We start from the raw sequence: 20152 nt of genomic DNA, 5'->3' as shown, positions 1-20152 counted from the left end.
AAAAAGCAGAAAGATTGGCAGATGGAAAGATAATTGGATGGATGAATAGAAAGGTGGAAAGATGGACGGGCAGATATGGATGAAAAGAAACTGACGGATGGAAGAGCCAATGAACAGAAAGATGGATGATGGAAAAATAAATGGACAGATTAATGGAATGATAAATGGACGGATGGATAGAAAGGCAGAGAGATGTATGGGCAGGATGGATAAATGGATGGAGGGATAGAAAGTCAGATGGATGGATGGATTGAAAGATGCAGTTTCTTTATCCCAGCTTTGCTCTACTCTTGTATTGATTGGGTTGTTTTTGGTGTTTTGTGTCCTGCAGGATGACCCGTACTCGATGGTGCGGTACATGTCTGAGCGAGAGCGCTGGCTAGTGGGGAATCAGACGGTGTGCAGTCTGGAACAGATGCTCCAGTTGGCGGCCCGCTCCAACCACTCAGCCCTGTTTACCCTCCGCAGACCTCCACCGGGGCACCCACACAACCTGAGCTGGGTCAACCTCACCCTCACCACCGTCCTGCACTCGGGCATCCCTCAGCACCTGGTGAGGCGCACGACTAGAACTTTCTTTTATTTTCATCAATTTAAAAAATGGGCATTGATTTTGCAAATAAGTCGTTAATTTCCAACAAGCACTGAATAGAGTTATTGATTCTCTGTGTCTGAATTTCAGATTGTGTTTAATTGACCGTGTAGTGCACTATACAGTTTTATACCTCATGATGTTAGACTTTATGGTGTGCGCAGATAGCAATTTGACGACTAGAGGAAGTTTGGCCTTGCGCAGCACTGCCCCCTGCTGGTGAAGTATGTGTTAATGTGTGGTGTGTAGGTGGGATGGAGTGTGGACTGGGACAGAGACCTGGTACGGGAGCAGGCTCCAGGCTTCCAGCAGATCTCCACTAACATACAGCCGCTGGAGAATCTTCATGAGAAAGGCATCAGCAGATTATTGCTGCGCTACAACCGTGTCAGTGATGAGGATATACGGTGAGCTGATCTCCGACACATGGTGGTGGTTGTGGATTTTCAGATTTCCAATCTTTCCCACTTCCATGATATTAAAAAAAGGCTGATAATTATTTATATTAAATATACTTTATTCTTACTTCGAGATCTTTGTCCTGTTTATTACACTTAGCTTAAATTTTATTGCATTCTCCGTTTTCTTTTTACAGATAGATGTTCAGCAAACATTTAAAATTCACTTTACAGTGAATCTTTTTTTTTGGTAATCATTTATTGTTATTAAAAAACAACAACATCGTGTTAAATCAATCATCTGCAGACATTTACATGAATAACATATCGATTCATGCTGAAAGACAAGCTGCTTCTGTCCAGGTCGGGCTGTTTATCATATTTAATGATTTCAAGATTTTTCCAAGGCACGCATCCAGGTCATATCACACTTTTTCCATTTATCTCGTTTGCTTAGAGCAAAAGGCAAGGCAAGTTTATTTGCAGGGCTTTTCAAAGTGTGGGGCGCGCCCCCCCTGGGGGGCACCAGAGTTCTTCAGGGGGGGCGCAACGTCCGGAAAAATAAACCAGAATAAGTTACTATTGCGGACATTTAGCGAACTTCAGCTAGCCTTTACCAGAGACAAAATGGATCGATTTTTAGTACCTAAAGCTACAGTGAGTGAGGAGACAGAGTCTGGGCCAAGCAAAAAAACAGAGCCTCCAGGATTTCGTGATGTTGTGATTTGCAACTTCAGCGCAAATTCAACCAATCCCCGCGAATTCAGGGTGGTGTTGCAATTATATCCAGTCACCGCAACCTTCCTGCAAATTTGACCAATCGTTGGCGTCGTCTTGAGGTGACGTCGACACACTACCTTCCGCCTTACTTCCGTGTATACGTTCAAGAGAAGCAGCATGTGCCGCAGTGTTGCCAGATTGGGCGGTTTTAAGTGCATTTTGGCGGGTTTTGAACATATTTTGGGCTGGAAAACGTCAGCAGTATCTGGCAACACTGCATGATGTGCGAGTCAGTGTTTATGTAGGCTTAAATTCTGTTACTGAAAGTGTGTTATGTTTACAGTGAAGGACTGTGTGCACTTTACATTATTTTTTGCTTAATACAAGAAATTAATGGATGCCAACGTTTTTGCCAAAATGGTATTTTATTTTCCATTGTTTAGGCAGCTTCAGCATCATACTGTGAGATTCTGTTCAAATTGTTTTTTTTTCTTCTATGAAGCCTGAGCCATTTATTTTATTAGTTTATAATTATTGTTTAATTTAGTCTTCAGGAGAGACTGCCTGCACACAGTACTAGTATTAATAGTTTTTTTTTTTCCTTACATGAAAGCTGAGGCATTTATATTATATTTTAAGGTAACTTCATGTTGTGCTGTGAGGTTCTCTGCACTTTAACTTTTGAACCAACAGGTGCATTTGGATAAGTAAAGCCTATTTTTCTGCATTTTTGTAGTCCTGGTAATCTTTTATATTGGTAAAGTTGTTTATAGGACCATTTCTCAGTGTCTTTGTTTTTTTTAATCAATAGTTTTTCAGTAATAACTTAATATTTAACATATCACTCAATTTTAATCACAAAAAGAGAAAATCGCAACAATTTCTCGCAACTTTCACTTCCTCCCGCAATGTAATCGCAACAAAAACCTAAAAAACACTGCAACTTTCATCGCAATTTTTTGGAAAAACCGCCGCAACATCAGACATTTTAGCCCACAACAATCACAAAAAAGGCCCGAGAGATCCTGGGGGGACTGAAAAAAGAAGGAAGTATGACCACGATTATTTAAAGTTTGGATTTTCATGGACTGGATCTGAAGATGCTCCACTGCCACAGTGTGTTGTCTGCCAAGAGGTGCTAGCTAACGATGCTATGAGATGTTTAAAATGTGTAAAACAAGATGTTTTAAAAAGCACAGATGTTTAAAATGTGAAAAATAAAAAAATAAAAATGTGTACAACAACCATTTTTAAAAATACGAATGGAACATTAAGTATAGCAACAACAAAAATTGTAAGGGGGGCGCTGTTGTTTATTTGCTCTCCGAGGGGGGACTGACTCTCCCACACTTTGCAAACCCCTGATATAGCGCATTTCATACACAGTGGCAGTTCAATGTGCTTTACAGAGGTAAAAGCAAAACAGTAAACAATAGAATAGAAAATAAAATTACATAAAATAAAGGGGGAAGAAGAGAGAAAAAAAAGAATTAAACAATAGTAGAAATAAAATAATAAAATGAAGTAAAAGTTCAGTAAAAAACAGCAGAATAAAATAGAATAAAAGTTAAGTAAAGTTTAAAACATGCAGAGACTGTAAAAGTTAAGAAAGTTTAAAACGTAAAGATGACGATATTAATCAGTTAGCAGAAAGCATCTGAGAACAGCTTGGTCTTTAGTCTAGATTTGAAGCTGCCAACAGCAGGAGCATTTCTGATGTCCTCTGGCAGTTGGTTCCATAGCTGTACTGCATAGTAGCTAAAAGCTGCTTCACCACACTTTGTTTTAACAACAGGTTTTAACAGTAAATTTTGCTGCTGCGATCTGGTAGATCTGATTGGGTTCGGCCGCTGCAACATATCAGAGAGGTAACTGGGCCCTGTACCATTTAGGTGGTGTTTACATTAGACCGTATCCATATCGTTGTCGTTGCGGATGCACTGTCCGTGCACATTAAAACGCCGGGAAACGACTCCACAGGCGGAACAGTTTGAATCCGCCAGGGCCCACGTATTCAACCCAGTACGTATCTGATCCGGTGCTGTGTAAACATTGAGGAACGAGGATACGCAGTGCTGAGCTCTAGCTGACGTCGTCACTGGACAACGTCACTGTGACATCCACCTTCCTGATTCGCTGGCGTTGGTCATGCCATGTTGGTCATGTGGCGCGACTGCTGAAAAACCTTCTCCTCTTTAGTCCCAATGACACGGCGTCCCTGATTTCCATAAAGAACTTCAAATTTTGATTCTTATGCTCTCTCACTCTCTCACACTCGCTCGCTCGCTTTCTCTCTCTTTCTCTCTCTCTCACACTCTCTTGCTCACTCTCTCTCTCTCACTCGCTCACTCAATCTCTCACACACTTTATGTGCTTGCAAGTGGTGAGTGACTTGCGCATGCCCGATATGCACTGGGATCATGTGACGTGCCGTCTAATTAGTCGTGTGATTAGCGTATCCGTGTATTGGCGTTGCTGTGTGCACGGGGAACAGTTTTGTTGCGGGCACAGAAATTTTGTGTGTGTACGCGAATCGTTTTAAAAACGTTAATCTGATGATCCGCTGATTCGAAATAATGTAAACAGGGCCTTAGAGATTTGTACACGAGCAGCAATGCTTTAAAGTCAATTCTGTAGCTTACTGGAAGCCAGTGAAGGGACCTTAGAATTGGAGTAATGTGCTCTGTTCTTTTTGTTCGTGTGAGAACCCTCGCCGCTGCATTTTGAACCAGCTGAAGTCGTTTGATGGTCTTTTTTGGCAGGCCTGTGAAAAGGCCATTGCAGTAATCAACCCTACTAGAGATGAAGGCATGTATAAGTCTTTCCAGATCATTTTTTGACATAAGTCCTCTTAGTTTGGAAATGTTTTTTAGGTGATAAAATGCCGATTTAGTGATTGCTTTCATGTGACTGTCAAAGTTTAACTCGCTGTCAATGAAAACACCAAGATTTTTAACCATTTCTTTAGTTTTAATCCCCTTTGTGTCAAGAATAGTGGTAATCCTGAGTCTTTCATCTTTTTTCCCCAAATAGAATTACTTCTGTTTTATCTGTGTTCAGCTGAAGAAAATTTTGTGACATCCAGTTGTTGATTTGGTCGATACACTGGTAGAGACATTCAAGGGGGGCATAATCATTAGGTGATAGAGCAAAATAAATTTGAGTCATTAAAACATTAATATCGTCTGAAGGGAAGCTGTTTTTCTTTTATATAGGGATAGTTCTTCGTTAACGGGATTGCATCTATCCATCCATTATCCGTAACTGCTTATGCTGTGCAAGGTCACGGGCGAGCTGGAGCCTATCCCAGCTGACTATGGGCGAGAGGCGGGGTACACCCTGGACAAGTCGCCAGATCATCGCAGGGCTGACACATTGAGGCAAACAACCATTCACACTCACATCTACGGTCAATTTAGAGCCACCGATTATCCTAACCTGCATGCCTTTGGGGGAAACCAGAGCACCTGGAAGAAATCCATGCGGACATGGAGTCACCCTGCATGTCTTTGGACTGTGGGGGAAACCGGAGCACCCGGAGGAAACCCACGCGAACACGGGGAGAACATGCAAACTCCACACAGAAAGGCCCCCGTCGGCTACTGGGCTCGAACCCAGGACCTTCTTGCTGTGAGGCGACAGTGCTAACCACTACACCACTATGTTGTGTAATGGAATTACATTCACAGTAAAATGCGGTAACTTTTTTTTTTTTTTTTTTCCGTTGCAGAACTCAAGATAATGGTATTAAATGAACATTTCGCACTGTATGGGGTATCTTTTAACCCTAAAAAAGTATAGAAAAGTTGGCCATGTTTAACTCTGGATGCAAAATCTTTTACGAGGAAAGAAAAGTCAGTAACGGAATTACGGCAGAAACAACTGAACTCTCGTTTCTTAAAATTCTGACCAAGATTTCTCTGAAGTGACATTTGCTACCGTATAATTGGGGTGATGAGTTTTAAATATGGTTTTCGGTCCATTTTGCCTTGGATTCCAGACTTTAGCAGCATCACTGAGCTGATAAGTTAAGGCAATCTTAGTACCGTAATTTCATAATTTTGGCCTCTATGGCAAATTCTTCAGCACATATATAGGGTGGGGGGGTATCATGGTCTGTTATTAGCTCATCTGGCCTCAGGCCAGGCCGGATGAGCTTATGCAATCACGTGTCGTCTGTCATCGTTCGTCCAGAATTTACAAAAATCGCTACTCCTCCTACAGGATTGATCGAATTTCGATCAAACTCGCTTACAATGTTCCCCAGGTGGGTGTGCATAAAAGTTGTCAACATGATGGTGCCACTGGTCATATTTACGATTTTATGGGAGTCTGAAATTTCAAACTTGCACACAACAACAATGGCCGGTACAAGCTACAGCCTCATTGAGGCTATTTTATCAAAGTTTGTACCAGAGTGCAGTTGGATGCTCGAATTTGATTGGTCAGACGGTGTGCAATATTTTTGTATAACAGGACGGTTCGGGGAGTGTTCCAGTTGTAACACTAGAAGGGCACTGGGTAGAGTAGAGCGCATATCTCCACCAAGCCACATGTTATCAACATCAAATCAAATCACTTGAACCTAGGATAATACTAAAGCTGTCCACCAAATTTTATGAAAATCCGTTCACTACTTTGAGTTACGTTGGGAACAAATAAAAAAAAAATCCTGGATCCGGATACATATCTGGATCCTGGATCTGCATGCATATCCGGATTTGGATCAAAATCTACTCAATTGTTTGTTGGTCCATGGCCCACCTTTCCACCAAATTTCATCCAAATCAGTTTACTGCTTTTTGAGTTACGTTGGGAACAAACAAATGGAGCTGAAAACCTAACCTCTTCCAACAAAGTTGGTGAAGGTAATAAACAACAGGCGGATATTAATATGCTGTTTCTAATATATTATTTTTTCTATAGTAACAGGTCATACACATGGACTTGTACTGTGGAACTCTTCATAGTCTAATCTAAAACTAACAGTAAACAGATTTTTTTTAAAGTGTTGTTTAACAAAGTGAAATGTATAATTGTTAATGTGGTGATGTTTTAAGTGAGGAGATGTATTTTTTAATGTGTACAGAAGGAGTCTCGTGTGTAGAGAAAGAGTCTGGCGAGGGAACGACTGTACGGTATATCGTGACAGGAAATAACTTCCGCAACAATTAAATAGAATTATAAACCTTCACAAATTTTCATACGTTAACAAATTAAATGTTGTAAATATTGGCAAAATGCTGTGGTGTAAGTGGAAGAACACACTCTCGTCTATGCCGTTATATGAAAATCGTGTACTTTTGGGGGGCGGGGCAACCACGGACAACCACAATCAACCACACACCCCCAAACCAAACCCCACCCACCCACTGGGATGCGTGATTTTCATATAATAACACATGTTGTTTCTTACAGAAATAGCTTTTTGTATTTTTAAAAAAAAATTACAATATTTTTTTTTTATATATATATTTGGTGAAGTTTTAAACTTTTTGCCATTTTGGCTGCATTTGAAACCATGTTGCCTCACTACTGTACGGTAATAGACACACAGGTGTCTCCTAAGACAGGACTTTTGTTTTTGACCGAAGCCATCTTCTTAGGACGTTCGTTTCAAATGACCTTTACGGACAGCATTTACGGTAACTTGTGACATCAGTATGCCATGTAACTACACCAGAGAGTTAGCTAGCTGGCTAAGAGATGCCTCATAAATCATATCAAACAAATACTGTATGTAGCCTACAATTTTAATTTCTTGGTAAATTAAAAAAAAAAAAAGCCCCAAGATTTATATTTGTATACAAATATAACTTTTCGGTGACGTTCAAGCCGCCATCTTTTTTTTTTTTCCTGTTGTTTGAGGAAGCTGTCGCACAGATTTATGGGTAATTGGAAGCATCAAGGATACAGTGATGTAGCCTTCAATTGGGGCGTCTTAGAAGACCTGAAACGAAAGTTTGATCTGTTTCTCATGATCTTTGACACCTTGCTGTATTGTTAGACATCCTTCTGAGGCAGCAGTTTCCACTGCAGTTTTGATTGCACCCTGAGTGCAAGTATGATGTGGTCCAGTAAGGTTCTTTAAACATGACGAGGGGGAAAAATACATCTGACCAATCAGGACAAGGATGCGTCTAGCTTCTACCTGCATGTCAATAATGTTGCAGCTTGAATTATTAGCTCATCTGGCCGACAAGTGATGAGTTTATGCCATCGTGTGTTGTCCATTGTCTGTCCATTGTCTGGCCAAATTTCACAAAAATCACTTCTTCCCTCTCAATTCTTCACCAATTTTTATTTTTTTTGGCAGGAAGGTAGGTCTGCCTGGGGTGCATATAGACAGATAGCTTCTACCCAAATTTGCATAATTGCAATTAATAATGAAGATATGGAGTAATTAATCAATCCCTAACGAGCAGATGAGTTTATGCCATCGTGTGTTGTCCATTGTCCATCCGGCGTCGGCCAAATTTCACAAAAATTGCTTCTTCCCTCTTAATTCTTCACCGATTTTTATTCTTTTTGTCAGGAAGGTCGGTCTGCCTGGGGTGCATATAGATCAGGGCTTTGAACCGGTTCAAGGAACGAAAATGAAAACCAGGAACTTTTTCTGTTTCACATGGAACAGAAACGAAACCAGAAACTTTATTATTTTTTATGTTCCGGAACAGAAACGCTTATTAAAAATAATGGTAACCGGTTAATACCGGTTTTTATTTCGTTTCTCAAAGTTTCCGTAGCCTACAAATAAAAAAGTCATTCTTTTCCTGCACAAGTTTCTATGACCCGCTGGGGTTCACTTCCTGTGTGACGGTCGCTGACTGAATGGAGAGAGCGGGAAGGTGGACTACTATCACGTCTCCACGTGATAAGTGAATTACTGAGTGTCTGAGCAAAGAAGAGCCTGAACGTTGCAACCTCCCTATTGGCTGTTTGTAAAAATGTATCAGTTGTTGCCCTTCCCACGGGAATCATCGCGGGCTCGAGAGACGAGACCTGACGAGTTAGTTCGTTGGTAGCAGAACAAAATGTCTGGACACAAATCGGGTTTTCAGAAAAGGAAAGAAAATAAACGGAGGGTCGAAAATACAAAAAAGGAGGCAGAAAATGCAAAACGAGTTTTAAGGTAGGACAAATGGTTGCTTTTCTGAGGCAGCCCGCCGTGGCTGCAGGATTTCAGTTGTGTCATTGAATGGTTACTTTTCTGAGGCAGCCCGCCGTGGCTGCCTGCAGGCTTATTTATTATAGCCCATTTAGTTAAAATAGTTGATATAAAATGTTTATAGTTATAGTTATGTGATGGTTGTCCTGATTTAGACTGGTGTTTTTTTTTTTTGGGGGGGGGGGGGGGGGTTGCGCGATGTTGCACCCGGGCCCAGATTAGGGCAGAACCGGCCCTGGCTACATTTCAGGTGTAGTTTGTTTTATGTATGTATGTACTTGCATAGATGTGTACTTGGTCTTCCAATATGGCGCCTAACAAAATCTCGCGGCGCGGTGACGTCATGCGGTAGCCCTCTATAGGGCCTGACTAGCCTTTGGTAACACACTAAACGAATTCTCTTTCATTTTTGGCACTTTTTCTGTTTGTGTAGATGGGAAGACATACTGAGAATCCAAATCGCCAACATTTGAAATAATAATTGTTTTGAATTATTTCTTGTCTTATTTAATGAAGGTTGTAATAGAATTAGCCTACATTTGGCTTAAGCTGGATGAGACAGAGACATAATTTTATAGCCATTTGTTAAACAGCTGACAGGGAACGTAATTAACCGTTCCGGGAATGAAATTTTTTTTGTTCTAACCGGTTCGGGAACGTCTATTTAATGGTGGAACCCCAAACCGGAAACGTTAAAATTCCGTTTCTGTTCGGAACGAACCAATAGGAAAAAAATTCTGGTTCAAAGCCCTGATATAGATAGATAGCTTCTACCCAAATTTGGATAATTGCAATTAATAATGAAGATATGGAGTAATTAATCAATCCCTAACGAGCAGTTTCCACACAAATCGCTTCTTCTCCCTCAATTCTTCACCAGTTTTAATTCTTTCTGGCATGAAGGTAGGGGAGCCTAGGGTGCATATAATTTCTACTCAAATTTGCTCAATTACAATTATTAATGACCTTATGGACTAATTAAGCCTTAATGAGCAGTTCAACAAAAATTGCTTCTCCGTCAGTTCCTCGCCATTTTGGATTCTTTTTGGAAAATAGGTCGGTATTCCTAGGGTGTATATAGCGTCTATATATAGCTTGTATACCGTGTAGTGTATATACCCTGCAACGTTTATTGTGCAAGGTGGCCCACTTTAGATCGTTCCTTCTGGACTAGACGGGGTCGGAGTGAGCTACGCCGTCATTGATGGTCTTGTTCAGAAATCTAATAGCTATACAGTCCATTGACGCTGTTTTTACTGTATACCATGCAGGTGTTTCTTCTTTGGGACGTGATATAATGGGTGTGTATGTGTCAGGGATGAGAGTTTTCCGCTTTTCGGCGGATTTCCGCTTTTTCTGAGCGAAAATCGATATTATGCCAAATCCGTTGAGATGTTTTTTTCATTGAGGGGGGTTGGGGTATGTTCCTTCGTGATACTCAAGCGTACGACGATGTTACATGTTTACATTTTTGCCATCTTAAGTCTCGCGGTAGAATACGTGTTATCTACAATGTAATTGGCCAAAACATCGCTGGCGAGAGCATGATAGCCAATCATAACAGTTCTTACAAGAGTGTGGGAAAGAACAAAAGCCAATCATAACAGTTCTTTCAAAAGTACCCGCATCTGTTCTATTTTATCGAAACTTGCACATGTTCATCGTTGCTGCGCTTCAAAAATACGTTTCTCTTTCGTATCGGCTTTTTTACTCAAAATGCCGAATACAATTGACAAGCGAGACGAAGCGAAGGTACGTGAAATCGATGCTGGTATAAAAAACAGAGAGGACTGACAAGCGTTTGTCTTTGGCCAAAAGGCTGAAGAAGAAGAAGTCGAAATGATTAAATGAAAATGAGAAGTGACTAAACTATAAATAATTGTATAAAGTGTACATAGACATTATCCCATAAACTTAGCATTCGTTTGATTTAATACATTGAACATGTATACGATGGTCAGTAAATCTGAATTAATGCTGACAGTTTTGAAAACTTAAATATTTCGAAAGACTTTGAAATCATATGCAACTAATGAGGACATACTGTAGGGTGACTGACCTTTTTTCCCTAAGAAATTTTATTTAATATATGAACATTTTGATAATTAATAAAACTTGCGTTTAATGTGAATTTAGTTTGTCGTTTTTGTTGATCATAAATTATAACCATACCCTTGAATGTAGAATGTGATTTTATTTTGAATTCAAACAATACTCCTATTGATTTGAAACATATTTTCATGTAAATATATAAAAAAGACAACAGATTTTTTATCTACTACAGCTCAGATTGCAGGAAAAGTGGTTTGTAAGGCCTTATTTTTCAAAATTTTCCTGGGGGGTATCCCTCCCAGACCCCCGGCTTCGGGCGCCATCTTGTTTTCTGCTTTTTTGGTGACCACCCACTCTCATCCCTGATGTGTTTAACAGGACGTACACGTCTGGTAACGTGAGTGTGACTCTATACACGGTCAACGAGCCGTGGCTGTACTCTGTCCTCTGGTGCAGTGGCGTGCAGTCCGTCTCCTCTGAAGCACCACAGATCCTCAAGAAAGTTTCATCACCTCTCTGGCTCATGGTAAGAGACTGACACTTTGCCAGGAATTTGTAGTTTCTCGTATTGGTTTAGTTAAACCTTGATCAAATTATTGGCACCCTTAAGTGGTGAAAATAAGCAAAAATACCGTATATACGGTACAGTGCTGAGCATAAATGAGTGCACCCCCTTTGAAAAGTAACATTTTAAACAATATCTCAGTGAACACAAACAATTTCCCAAATGTTGACAAGACAAAGTTTTAATATAACATTTGTTTAACTTATAACGTGAAAGTAAGGTTAATAATATAAACTTAGATTACACACTTTTCAGTTTTACTCAAATTAGGGTGGTGCAAAAATGAGTACACCCCACTGAAAGTCTCTGGAGCAAAGCTAAATAGTAGACTACAAATGTCTAATTTAACAAGAATACAATCACCGGTGAGTCTAATTAGTCATTACACAGGTGTCCAGCAGACAGTTGACTATAAAAGGGTGTTACTTAAAGAAAACCGCTTCCCGTTTCATGCTGTCAGCAACGGCAGCACATGGAAGAGAAATGGCACAAGACCTGAGAAAGAAAATAATTTCTTTCCACCACAAAGGTGAAGGCTACAAGAAGATCAGCAAAGCTTTACTTATCAGTCAGAATACTGTCGCAAAAGTGGTACAAAAAGTTAAGAAAGATGGAACTGCAACCATCTCACAGAGACGTCCAGGTCGTCCACGGAAGTTAACACCTCGACCGGAGCGTCTTCTGATGAGAAGGGTTGAAGAAAATCGGCATGCAAATTCACTGCAGTTATCTAAAGAAGTAGAAAGCCAAACTGGGGTGACTATTTCCCATGACACAATACGGTGTACACTGCAGAGGAATGGCATGCATGGATGCCGTCCATGAAAGAAGCCTCTCCTAAAGCCCAGGCACAAAAAAGCCCACCTAGAGTTTGCCAGGGCCCATGCTGACAAAGATGAAGACTACTGGGACTCTATACTCTGGAGTGATGAGACCAAGATAAATGTTTTTGGAACTGATGGCTTCAAAACTGTACGGCGTCGCAAAGGTGAGGGATACAAAGAAAAATGCCTGGTGCCTACAGTGAAACATGGTGGTGGCAGTGTCCTTATGTGGGGCTGCATGAGTGCTGCTGGTGTCGGGGAGCTGCATTTCATTGATGGCATCATGAATTCACAGATGTATTGCTCTATACTGAAAGAGAAGATGCTACCATCACTCCGTGCTACCATCGTCGTGCACTTTTCCAACATGACTAAACACACATCTAAGGCCACTGTTGGATTTCTGAAGAAGAACAGGGTGAAAGTGATTCAGTGGCCAAGTACGTCTCCTGATCTGAACCCAATCGAACACCTATGGGGAATTCTGAAGAGACGAGTTGAGCATCACTCTCCATCCAGCATCCAGTCACTAAAAGAGGTCATTGTTGAAGAATGGAAAAAGATCGATGTTGCAAAATGTCGCCAACTTGTTCATTCCATGCCTAGAAGACTTGGTGCTGTCATTAAAAATCATGGAGGCCATACAAAGTACTAGATGTAGTAGTTTTTGTTGTGGGGTGCACTCAGTGGCGTGCACAGATAGACACGAGGTGGTGCTCAAGCACCTGCCTCTCTGCCCTCTGTCCAAAAAAGTGCCCTTTTGAATTTTTTTTTTTTACAGTTTACTGAGGCCAATGTCGACATGATCTTTTAGAAAAGCCGCGGCATTAAAAGCGTGTGTGAAAATAATGTCCCGATGTGTGCCCCCTCCGCACACACACCGGACCTCTGTCTCTCTTGCTCTGTCATGTGAACAAGCGTGCAGTGCATTCAATGTGAGGTTGCAGCAGCATAGCGTCCTGGAAGCCACGGCCTTGTCGTAGCACAGACAACACATCGGGCAGTCAGTCAGCTCTTCCCCTGCCCCACCAGCCAGGTAACACATGAATTGAGTGAAAATGTATTGTTTGCCCTCTAAGCCCAAGCTGTAATTATTTTGTCATGAAGTAGCCCGTCGCATACAGAAACAACTGCACATGAGTATTATATTTTTTGCTAGACCATTTTCAGATTTAGGAAAACAAACATTTCTTTTTCTATTTTGTTCAACTAGAGATTCCTGGCAAAGTCAAAAAGCCTTGATGTAATAAATTAACATTAAGTGGTTGTTTTACACCTTTAAAAACTAAAACGGGTCAGTGGCGACCCGAACACAAGAGGAGGGTTAAATCTCAGACTTTTATAATAAGGTGTTCCACATGCGCAAAAAAGTGCCTTTTTTCCCCCCAGAGCACTTGCCCCCCCCAAAATGTCTGTGCACGCCACTGGGTGTACTCATTTTTGCACCACCCTAATTTGAGAAAAACTGAAAAACGTGTCATCTAAGTTATATTATTAACCTTACTTTCACGTTATAAGTTAAACAGATGTTATATTAAACTTTGTCTTTTCAATATGTAGTGAAAATTCATTATGTCTGATTGATTATTATAACTATTCTTTAAGTTCGTTTCTTAAGACACGTATTTTTAGTAGGTTATCTCGTTTGTTGACAGTTTCGGCGAACACTTCCGCCTTCTTCAAAACAGTCACCAGATGTCGAGTGGTGACGTGCCTTATCAGCTGATGTTACTCTATGGAGGCGTGAACGTCCCGCCCAATTTGACAGGTAGTCCACGCCTCCTGCTGTCAGGTCGCTGCCCCAGGACTGCGCTCCAGGTGTGTGACAGCGCGTACGCTCCCTCATCCCGGTTCATCGTCCTCTGCGCCCGCTTTCGTATCTCCACTGCCTCCAAAACGGTGAAACGGGCAGATGCTTCCACACTCGCAGGAAAGAACACCAATTAGAATGTGAAAAAGAAACAACAAAAAGACTCACAAGATCCGAAAAAGAAAAAGCAAACCAAGAAAACTTAAAATCAGCCATTTCAGACCACTGCAAACGACAAAATCATATTATGAATTGGGAAGAGGCCAGAGTCATTCGCGCTGAAGAGAATAGATACCAGCGTTGGATTTTGGAGGCAGTGGAGATACGAAAGCGGGCGCAGAGGACGATGAACCGGGATGAGGGAGCGTACGTGCTGTCACACACCTGGAGTGCCGTCCTGGGGCAGCGACCTGACAGCAGGAGGCGTGGACTACCTGTCAAATTGGGCGGGACGTTCACGCCTCCATAGAGTAACATCAGCTGATAAGGCACGTCACCACTCGACATCTGGTGACTGTTTTGAAGAAGGTGGAAGTGTTCGCCGAAACTGTCAACAAACGAGGTAACATACTAAAAAATACGTGTCTTAAGAAACGAACTTAAAGAATAGTTATAAAAATTTGTCTTTTCAACATCTTGGAAATTGTTTGTGTTCATTGAGATATTGTTTAAAATGTTACTTTTCAAAGGGGGTGCACTTATTTACGCTGAGCACTGTACAACGGCATGCAGTCTGTGGTCTTGCGCTTAAACCTGGACAAATGTGTACATTTTCTCTCTCAGGCTCTTCTCTACTGAAAGCTCTTTGGGGTTTCAAAGACAAGAACCGAGCTCAACAGAAGTTGCTTGTATCTAATTTAAATCAGTGTCAGTAATTTTTGTTGCATTTGAGAAGGAATGAAAGAAGAAGAAATGTTCTGTGTATTATTTTTTTTTTTTTAGTGGATAGTTTGATCTGTTTGTCGCACCAATCGCACCATCTCATCTCATCTCATCTCATTATCTGTAGCCGCTTTATCCTGTTCTACAGGGTCGCAGGCAAGCTGGAGCCTATCCCAGCTGACTACGGGCGAAAGGCGGGGTACACCCTGGACAAGTCGCCAGGTCATCACAGGGCTGACACATAGACACAGACAACCATTCACACTCACATTCACACCTACGCTCAATTTAGAGTCACCAGTTAACCTAACCTACATGTCTTTGGACTGTGGGGGAAACCGGAGCACCCGGAGGAAACCCACGCGGACACGGGGAGAACATGCAAACTCCACACAGAAAGGCCCTCGCCGGCCACGGGGCTCGAACCCGGACCTTCTTGCTATGAGGCGACAGTGCTAACCACTACACATCATATCATCATACTTTTTTATTTTCTGCTTATAGTGACGTAATGGGCGGCACGGTGGTGTAGTGGTTAGCGCTGTCGCCTCACAGCAAGAAGGTCCTGGGTTCGAGCCCCGGGGCCGGCGAGGGCCTTTCTGTGCGGAGTTTGCATGTTGTCCACGTGGGTTTCCTCCGGGTGCTCCGGTTTCCCCCACAGTCCAAAGACATGCAGGTCAGGTTAACTGGTGACTCTAAATTGACCGTAGGTGTGAATGTGAGTGTGAATGGTTGTCTGTGTCTATGTGTCAGCCCTGTGATGACCTGGCGACTTGTCCAGGGTGTACCCCGCCTTTCGCCCGTAGTCAGCTGGGATAGACTCCAGCTTGCCTGCGACCCTGTAGAAGGATAAAAGCGGCTAGAGATAATGAGATGAGATGAGATAGTGACGTAATGTTGTGAAACATCCATGAAACTTATTACTGATGTTACAGCAGCTATAAACGTTTGTTCCGTGATGTTCTATTGAAGTTAAAACAGAAAAATGCACCATGTTAGGAAGGAACTGGAAAATGTCACTTCCTCTGTCCCAAAGACTTTCCTGTGGTGGAAAACCAAAAAAGGAAAAATGTTTACATCAGACTTTTCAACAGCGCGGACACTGGAGAGTCTTTATTTGTTCAGTAACACACTTTATCATTTTAGTTTTAGATTATATAAAGCATCCATGTGAAGGAGCTGTTACTATAGAAACTGTAACAGCTTTTCAGATGTAAATTGAGGGCTGTTTTAGTGGACAATGTAAATCAAGGAGAAAGCGTTTTGTGTGTGTCACAGTGCCACCTAGTGTCTGCTCTGTCATCTCACCGTTTCTGTTTCAGGGTCCAGAGGAGTACTGCCTGATTTGGGTCGCCACCGATCTCCTGTCCTTCGCTGTGGTCCTGGGGATTTTTGTCTTTCAGAAGTAAGGACTTTATCAGTTTGAGTGTGTAAAGGGTTTTTACAGGACAGAGACACGGTGCATGCAGAGTGAGAGATTTACAGGACAGATTTACACACTGTTTGGAGCGAAGCTCATATTTGTGCTTTATTATTTATTAAGCTGCACATCATCTGGATCTGTCTCTCATTCTCTTTCATGGATTCATCCTGCTAGTGGCAGTTAAATGGGTTGAAATAAACTAGAATTAGAAACTCGAAGTAAGAAATAAGGGTCAGTGAAGTGAAATGTTTGTTTTATTTTATTTTTTGGGGGAAATACAGTTACTGTAAAAGTCCCCTGATGGAGATGTGGCAAAAGTCACTATAATGGTAAAGGTGATAATCATATTCACCAAACATTACATTTGTGTGGTTTTAGAGTATACTGTAAAATGAAAATAGACTTAGGAAAATATTATTATTATTATTATTATTATTATTATTATGAATAATAATAATCAGGGCTTTGAACCGGTTCAAGGAACGAAAACGAAAACCGGGAACTTTTTCTATTTCACATGGAACAGAAACGAAACCAGAAACTTTATTATTTTTTATGTTCCGGAACAGAAACGCTTATTAAAAATAATGGTAACCGGTTAATACCGGTTTTTATTTCGTTCCTCAAAGTTTCCGTAGCCTACAAATAAAAAAGTCATTCTTCTCCTGCGCAAGTTTCTATGACCCGCTGGGGTTCACTTCCTGTGTGACGTTCGCTGACTGAATGGAGAGAGCGGGAGGGTGGACTACTATCACGTCTCCACATCTTAAATAAGAGGTAAATATTGCAGTCTATCGTTATTCAAAAACGTCAATTTCAAACACGATATCAATATATTTGTCCACATTAATGAGAGGCTCGCGGACATTAAATGACGTTAACCTCTGTTAGCCTATCAATGCATAGGGCCTGACTAGCCTTTGGTAACACACTAAACGAATTCTCTTTCATTTTTGGCACTTTTTCTGTTTGTGTAGATGGGAAGACATACTGAGAATCCAAATCGCCAACATTTGAAATAATAATTGTTTTGAATTATTTCTTGTCTTATTTAATGAAGGTTGTAATAGAATTAGCCTACATTTGGCTTAAGCTGGATGAGACAGAGACATCATTTTATAGCCATTTGTTAAACAGCTGACAGGGAACGTAATTAACCGTTCCGGGAACGAAATTTTTTTGTTCTAACCGGTTCGGGAACGTCTATTTAATGGTGGAACCCAAAACCGGAAACGTTAAAATTCCGTTTCTGTTCGGAACGAACCAATAGGAAAAAAATTCTGGTTCAAAGCCCTGATAATAATGTCAAGGTATTATTATTATTATTATTATTATTATTATTATACTTTTTTTTAAAAGGGAGAGACATTTAATAAGTATGAATTAAAACACTGGGGGGACGGTGGTGCTGTTATAGACCCCTTCGCATGTTTGTAAACAAACCGACCGTTGCCAGGATGCGCGCGCAGCCTGGACCCAGAAACAATGGCGCTGCCCATAGACCGGCATTATGAGCTGTCAGATTATGCCAAACAATTGTCGTTACAAGATCGAGAATGCTACATAAATAAGTTAACTCTAACAAGTGGACATCGCCTACCGGATCCGCATTTAATTAAAGAGTGGACGGACGATGTTAGTAAGTTCCCTGGTATACAATGGCCAGATATATACTCGTACCTTATTGACAAGACTTCAGTGTACACCCACGAAAAACTTCGTGCCTACAAGTCTTTAGACGCATATGATTATGTTATGTGCGGGCATGTACAACTTGATTAACAATGGGACATTCATATTCATTTTGTTTTAATCAAATTATGCCAGTGATGTGATGGCAATGTGGCTTTAGCTACAACAGCAAATACCAACACTAAACAGCAATTTGCAGGAGGTAATGGCATGAAAGGAATGATAGTGTAAAGAGTGCAGCTAAGAGAAATCAGAGCTGCGTAAAAAGCGAGAGGCAGAGAGCAGAAATGAAGCTGAACGGGGCGGGAGCTAGGTTAGAGCAGTCAGCGTAAGTTGGCATTTAGAGTGAGGGCACACAATTTTACCTTTCCATCCTTGCTTTAAAATTGTGATTTTCGGCATACACAAATAATGATGGCACAAAATCTGGACTGCTTGAGTCAAGCGAGACCTCTCCTACAAACAAAACTGCATGCAAAGCTAAGTTAACATACTAACAATATTCATTACATTGTGTAACTATGACCCAGCTAATCAGACAAACGTCACCAAAGTATTTTGCTACATCAATAAACGAAGACTAGAAAGAATAAAAAAGAAAGATTTAATAAATAGCCTGATCTTACCTGTGATGAAGTGGGCGCTGCAAACCCGCGCATTTTTGATGGTGCTTTCATCCCAGTCTACACGTTTGATGGCTTGTAGCCATAGACGTCGGCGATTTTTTTGGAATGGGTGAGATCCTGCTGGAATTCTGAACATTTTAACCCCATCACTGCTACGATTCTGACACCCGACAACACAACAACTAGGCATTTCTGAGTCTTTTTGGGTCCAGGCTGCGCGCGCAATTTCCGCTTACGTATGAATGACGTTTACTGCGAAGGGGTCTATAGGAAAAATAATCCTTACGTTATTTATCTCGTACCATAGCAACTGTCTTGTGCCAACTATTTTTTGATAACTGTTTTTTTTTTATTATGGTAAAGTATGAGGGCCATTGCAGAGATGGATGGAAAGAAAGAAAGAAAGAAAGAAAGAAAGAAAGAAAGAAAGAAAGAAAGAAAGAAAACTCAATTTCTGAGATTCAAGTCATAACTTTTACAAGAAAAAGCTCTCTGAAATTTTCACAAATTTATGAGAAATAAAACTTGGGGAAAGTTGTTTTTTTTTTTTTTTTTGGTCAAGGATTCCGATCGCTTCACTTTACAAGGTTGGATCTATGTCATCCCATCACAGACTTTACAGCTGAGCTGAGAGTTACAGGAAACACAGTGTTTCCTCCTCGATTGCGCAGTATAAAAGAATAAAGCACTAAGAGATTTTTAACTGCATTTCCCAGAATGCACTGCAGCCAGGAAGCTGGGAAACACGACAGGTTTTTTTTTTGTTGTTGTTTGTTTTTTTAATTTGTGACCACCTTAATCTAGAAATTTCCGACTTTTTAATCTCAAAGAATTTCTAATCCCCCCCCCCCCCCCCCCCCAAGTTTTAACTGTAATTTTGGAAATTCTGATCTTTTTTTTTTTCTGTTACTATTATCCCATTCCACCATTTTTTTTAAACTGCAATGGCCCTAATACACTGTCGTACATTTTATCCATTATTAATTACATTCAGTGTTGTTGGAAGTCCGCAAGACGAGTTTGTTCCAGCACTTCTGATCAATTGTTCCTTCATAATCACATCATTGTTTTTTCTCTCTCGTGAAGCGAATAAGACAAAAATGCTTTTTGTTACCAAGAAACGAGACCCTCCTCTGTCCTGAAGACGTTCCCATTACAGCTTTACCTGACACTGCAGAAACGCGTCCTTAGAGAAAACCTCCATGAGGTACATTATTAAATAAATAACAGCACATTTTTTAACCAGTTTATTATTAGATGTCGATTACAGGTAGCACAAATGTCTTGGCAATGAGCTGTTACTATGGAAATGATAACATATTAGAACAAGTAGATCCATACGAACCTGTTCTTGAGAATTAATCAAAACTTTATGACCAATCAGAATCAAGGCTTTAACA

At 40.9% G+C, this 20152-nt stretch overlaps 1 protein-coding gene across 6 annotated transcripts in view; it reads left to right on the top strand.

Moving 5' to 3' along the window:
• Positions 1 to 20152, top strand: part of gdpd5b (glycerophosphodiester phosphodiesterase domain containing 5b) — a 187194-nt gene that overhangs the window by 151684 nt on the left and 15358 nt on the right. For all 6 annotated transcript variants that reach the window (XR_009650210.1, XM_060897759.1, XM_060897758.1 and 3 more), the window contains 4 exons: positions 332 to 553; positions 842 to 999; positions 11309 to 11456; positions 16334 to 16416. Coding sequence is in view for 5 of the 6 variants with exons in the window: in XM_060897759.1 (XP_060753742.1) it covers positions 332 to 553; positions 842 to 999; positions 11309 to 11456; positions 16334 to 16416 (611 nt within the window). In the remaining variant the exon portion in view is untranslated. The remainder of the gene's footprint in view (positions 1 to 331; positions 554 to 841; positions 1000 to 11308; positions 11457 to 16333; positions 16417 to 20152) is intronic.

This window comes from Neoarius graeffei, chromosome 17 (assembly GCF_027579695.1).
Source record: "Neoarius graeffei isolate fNeoGra1 chromosome 17, fNeoGra1.pri, whole genome shotgun sequence".
Classification (NCBI taxonomy): Eukaryota; Metazoa; Chordata; class Actinopteri; order Siluriformes; family Ariidae; genus Neoarius; species Neoarius graeffei.
Note: the sequence above shows the minus strand (reverse complement) of the source record. Positions and strands in the feature narration are given on the sequence as shown.